The 4,968-nt window shown below is 60.3% G+C and overlaps 1 protein-coding gene across 1 annotated transcript; it reads left to right on the top strand.

Annotated features, from left to right (window-relative positions):
• Positions 1–750: 750 nt before the first annotated feature.
• GAS8 (growth arrest-specific 8) lies at positions 751–4,875 on the top strand (the record flags this gene model as incomplete). The annotated part of the gene is made up of 7 exons (XM_008935489.1): positions 751–960; positions 1,133–1,339; positions 1,693–1,747; positions 2,154–2,359; positions 2,583–2,750; positions 3,479–3,565; positions 4,666–4,875. Coding segments are annotated over exons 1-7 (972 nt in total), but the record flags the coding sequence as incomplete, so codon positions are not given.
• Between the last annotated feature and the right edge of the window lie 93 nt (positions 4,876–4,968).

The following is a 4,968-nucleotide window of genomic DNA, read 5'->3' as shown; positions in this document are numbered from 1 at the left end:
TGCAGCCCTTCCTCCAAGAAGGACCTTGAGGGGCTGGAGCGTGGCCAGAGAAGGGCAACGAAGCTGCTGGGGAAGGGTCTAGAGCCCAAGTGTGGGAAGGAGCAGCTGAGGGAGCTGGGGGTGCTGAGCCTGGAGCAAAGGAGGCTCAGGGGAGACCTTCTGGCTCTGCACAGCTCCTGACAGGAGCCTGGAGCCAGGTGGGGGTTGGGCTCTGCTCCCAAGGAACAAGGGACAGGACAGGTGGAAACAGCATCCAGTTGTGCCAGGGGAGGTTGAGGTTGTCCCTGAGGAACAATTTCTTGCCCTTGAGGGTTGTCCAGGGCTGTGCCAGGCTGCCCAGGGCAGTGGTGGAGTCCCCACCCCTGGAGGGGTTTCCAAGCCATGGAGATGTGGTGTGAGGGACATGGGGCAGTGGGGACCTGGCAGTGCTGGGGGAGTGGTTGGACTCGATCTTAACAGTCTTTTCCAACTGAAACAATTCCATGATTCTGTGGTTCCATAACTCAGTATTTAGGTCCCTGAGAATGGTCTTACTGGACACTCCAACACAGAACACCTGAGCCCAGGCTGCTGGCAGCAGGGTGAGGTTTTGCTGGCTCTTTCCAGAGCCTGGTGGGTTCTGTCAGGTGCAGCGTGTGTCAGGGCTCCTCTCCTGCACTTCTCCTTCCCCCTAACAGCCGCCGCCTCCCGCGGGTTTGCCGCGTGGGTGCCTCTCAGGGGCACCCGCCCGAGGCCTCCCTGGCTCTGCTCTGGGCTTTGCAGCTGGAGAAGCACGTGGAGCGGCTGCGGGAGGAGCTGGACCGGGAGCGGCAGGAGCGGAACTACTTCCAGCTGGAGCGGGACGAGGCCCAGGCCTGCTGGGAGCTCACCCGACGGGAGCTGGAGCAGAGGAAGGCCGAGCTGCGCAGCAAGGACCGCCAGATGGAGGAGGCCGAGGAGAGGCACCAAGTGGAGATCAAGGTAGGGGAAGGCTGAGAGGTGGTGTGAGCACCCCGAGCTCCGGGTGAGCCTCGGGCAGCTCTGGGCAGGAAGAGAGAAGGGGGAAGAGGAGGAGAAGCCGAGCAGGATACAAGCCAGGAGTGTCTTAGCGGGTATCTCATAGCCCTTCACTCGCTCCGTGACTTGTCTTTAGGTCTACAAGCAGAAGGTGAAGCACTTGTTGCACGAACACCAGGAAAACCTCAGCGAGCTGAAAGCAGAGGGCACCCTGTCCATGACACGGGCCCAAAAAGTTCACTGGACCCAGGAGATGGAGCTGTGGAAAGACATGCGCTCCTTGAAAGTGGAGCTGAAGGAGCAGGAGCTGGCCAGCGAGGTGGTGGTGAAGAACATGCGCCTGGTAGGTCCCCGGCGGGCCGCAGCTGCGCCCGAGGGAGGTGCTGAGGAGCCCTCCCAGCCCCACCGTGTGCACTGGGGTGGCCTTTCTGTGGGTGGCATCCTGCAGGCACCAGCACCCAGAGCATGGAGATGCTGGAAAGCGCAGGAACAGGGGGAAGGGATTCCTGGGGCAGCTCCAGGGAACCCAACTCCCGCAGCAGGGAGCTGTGAGGGCGGCTGCAGAGCCTGCAAGGAACCGTTTGCATGGATAACATGGGGTCAGTCCCTGTCCCAGGGAGCAGGAGGGATTCCCTCAGGATGTGGCTGACTTGGGATTCGTTTGTCCACATCTATCACGTGGCTTATCCCCGACAGAAACACGAGGAGGAGGTCTCGCGGCTGCGCAGCGACTTTGAGAGACAAGCAAAAGGTTTGGGTTTTTTTTCCCCTGGTTCTTGGCCCATTTGAGCCCCACTTCTGGTCATCTTCCCTCCAATTCCTGGTCATTTTTTCTCCAATCTTTGGCCCCTTTTCCCCCCACTTCTGGCCTTTTTGCCCCCTTCCCCAGGCTGCGGGGTGGGCTGGCTGAGGAGCCCTTGCAGAGTCCTCGCTCCGGCGTCCTCCTCGGGGACGTTTCGGGTTCCCACGGTGACTTGGAGCGTTTCCATGCCCTCTTTCCAAGGCTGCTATTTCTGGGCCCCGCTCCCTCCCTGGTCCCACGTGGTCCCGGTGGCAGCTGCGGTGACACCACTGCCCAGCGGCTCATCCTCGAGCGCTGGGCTGGCTGGGGGAGCAGGGGGGTCTCTGGGAGGTCCTCACCCTGTGCCCTCCCCCAGAGATCGAGGCCAAGTACACCAAGAAGATGCAAACGCTGCGGGACGAGCTTGACTTGCGGAGGAAGACCGAGATCCACAAGGTGGAGGAGATGAAGAACAGCCAGATCAGCGAGCTGATGAGGAACCACGAGAAGGCCTTCCAGGAGATCAAGAACTACTACAACGACATCACCCAGAAGAACCTGGCTCTCATCAGCTTGCTGAAGGTACCGCCACAGCTGGCAGAGTGTCACCTGTCCCCCAGGGGACTGGCCCTGTGAGGGTTTCACCCAGACCTGGCCATTTCCCCGCGTGCTGTTGGTCTCCTGAGGGTCATACACCATTAAGCTCTTGAGCACAGGGGGATGTGTCTTGCTGGGCCAGTGGCAAGAGTGTGTCCAGAAGGTATGGGCAGCTCACAGCAGCTATCGCTTGTGTTCCCAAGAACAGGAGCAGATAGAGGAGCTGAAGAAGAGAATCAGTCACTTGGAAAAGGAGAAGGCGGATGTGCTGCTGGAGAACAAGCAGCTGAAGGAGCCCCTGCAGGAGGCCCAGGAGCAGGTGGCTGAGCTGCAGAAGAAGTTGGCCCACTACAACATGGACAAGGAGGCCCTGATGGTGAGTGGCCAGCCATGTCCTTGCCCTGGCTCTTTCCTGGAGGGAGTCACTCAGCAGTGACCTCTTGGCTTGGCCAGATTACTGAGCCAGGCCCTTTGGGTCCCTCTCAGCTTAGGTAAGATCTCAGATGGGATTCTGGCAGCAGAGAAACTGGCGTATTCCCCACTGCAGAGAGGGACAGGAGTTGGTGTGGGTGCTGCCTGGTTTTTCTCACCTGTATCTCTCCTGGTCACTCTCAGAGAATCTCTTCATGATTGGGGTTGGGAGGGACCTCTGGAGATCATCTCATCCAGCTCCCCTGCTCCAGCAGCTCACCCACAGCAGGGTGCTCAGGATGGTGTCCAGGCAGGTTTGGAATCTCTCCAGAGCAGAAGACTCCAGAACCTCTCTGAGCAGCCCGGGCCAGGCTGGGGCACCCTCCCAGGACAGAATTTTCTCCTCCTGTTCATGTGGAACCTCCTGTGTTCCAGTTGGTGCCTATTGCCCCTTGTCCTGTCACTGGGCACCAGCAAGAGACCAAGAGTCTGGCCCGAGCCTCTTGCCCCCTGGGGCCCTTTAGCTCTTGATCAGCATTGGTCAGATCCCCTCTCAGTCTCATCTCCAGGCTAAACAATCCCAGGTCTCTCAGCCTGTCCTTGTCATTGAGTTGCTCTCCTCCCTTGCCAGAACACATCCCAAAAACCTCTTGGAGAACCCCCTGCTCTTTAACTGTCCTTCCCTTCTCACAGAACACCAAAGCTCATCTGAAAGTTGCCCAGAAGGAACTGAAGGATCTTCGGTGGGAACATGAAGTGCTGGAGCAGAGGTTCAGTAAGGTGAGTGCTGGGGTGGGTCTGGCCATCCCCTTCCCCCCCTCAAACCCCGTCCCTTCCACAGAGGACTGTGCCTGGTGGCTGAGCAGCCAGTCCAGCCTTAGCTGAGGGCTCTCCAGAGCTCTAATCCAGCGCCGTGCAGTAGCTGCTGCTCCCAGCAAAGCTGCTGGCAGCACTGCTGTCTCCCTGGGTCAGCAGACAGGCCTGGCCTCGTCCCGTGCTGAGCCACGGAGCACGCTCCAGCCAACCCCTCCCGGGCTGCCAGGGACTGTGCCTGGTGGCTGAGCAGCCAGTCCAGCCTTAGCTGAGGGCTCTCCAGAGCTCTAATCCAGCGCCGTGCAGTAGCTGCTGCTCCCAGCAAAGCTGCTGGCAGCACTGCTGTCTCCCTGGGTCAGCAGACAGGCCTGGCCTCGTCCCGTGCTGAGCCACGGAGCACGCTCCAGCCAACCCCTCCCGGGCTGCCAGGGGCCGAGCCGTGGGGCTCCCCCCAGCAGCATTCTGGGGGGTGCTCCCCACGCCTGCCAGGCCGGGGCTGCTCGGGCTGAGTCCCGTCGGCTGAGTTCTCCCAGAGCTGGCCTCACTTCCCCCTCCCACCTAACCCAGATAAATCTGTTGAGGCAAGAAAAGAGCTCATTTGCAATTCGTAGAAATCCCCAGGAATATGAACATTGATCTGAGGCCTCGTTAACGATCCATCATTAAGGCAGCAACATATTTGGCGCATTCAGAAATAGGCTGCGGAGGAGAGATTGTGGCCTAATTAGGACACTTATTAACTAACTGTGGGCCAGGGCCTCCTGCCAGCAGCGGGGAGCAGAGGAGAGACCCCTGTGTGCCATGGGGCCCTTCTCTGAGGTCTAAAATCCTCCCAGGACGAGCCCTTTGGCACGTTCTGCTGCTGTGGTGGGGTCCTGGGCGTGGTGGGGTGGAGAGAGCGGCAGTGCAGGTGCTCAGAGGGTGAGTGCCAGCCAAGCTCTGCTCCAGCAGCTTTCCTGTGGGCTGCAGGCACCGTGGCAATGGCTGGGTCTTGCCGGACCTGTTTGGTGCCAGCGCCAGGTGGCTGCTGGCCTGGGGGGTCCCTGACGTGCTGGCTTCGGGTGCAGGTGCAGGCAGAGCGAGACGAGCTCTACCAGAAGTTCACCAAAGCCATTAACGAGGTGCAGCAGAAGACGGGTTTCAAGAACCTGCTCCTGGAGCGCAAGCTGAAAGGCCTCCTCAGCCTCCTGGAGAAGAAGGAGGTGGAGCTCAGCGAGGTCTTCGCAGCCTCCAGCCTTGCCCCAGGCGCCCTCTCCTCGGCTTCGCACAAGCTAGAGGTACCACACGCCACCCTGGGGCCTGGTGAAGGCTGGTTTTGGGGGGCACAGGCCGCTGGGGGGTGAACGCAGACCCTGGAGCGTGCCAGCCCC

Source organism: Merops nubicus, unplaced genomic scaffold (genome assembly GCF_000691845.1).
Source record: "Merops nubicus isolate BGI_N331 unplaced genomic scaffold, ASM69184v1 scaffold37762, whole genome shotgun sequence".
Classification (NCBI taxonomy): domain Eukaryota; kingdom Metazoa; phylum Chordata; class Aves; order Coraciiformes; family Meropidae; genus Merops; species Merops nubicus.
The sequence above is the reverse complement of the archived record's forward strand: the minus strand, read 5'-3'. Positions and strand labels throughout refer to the sequence as shown.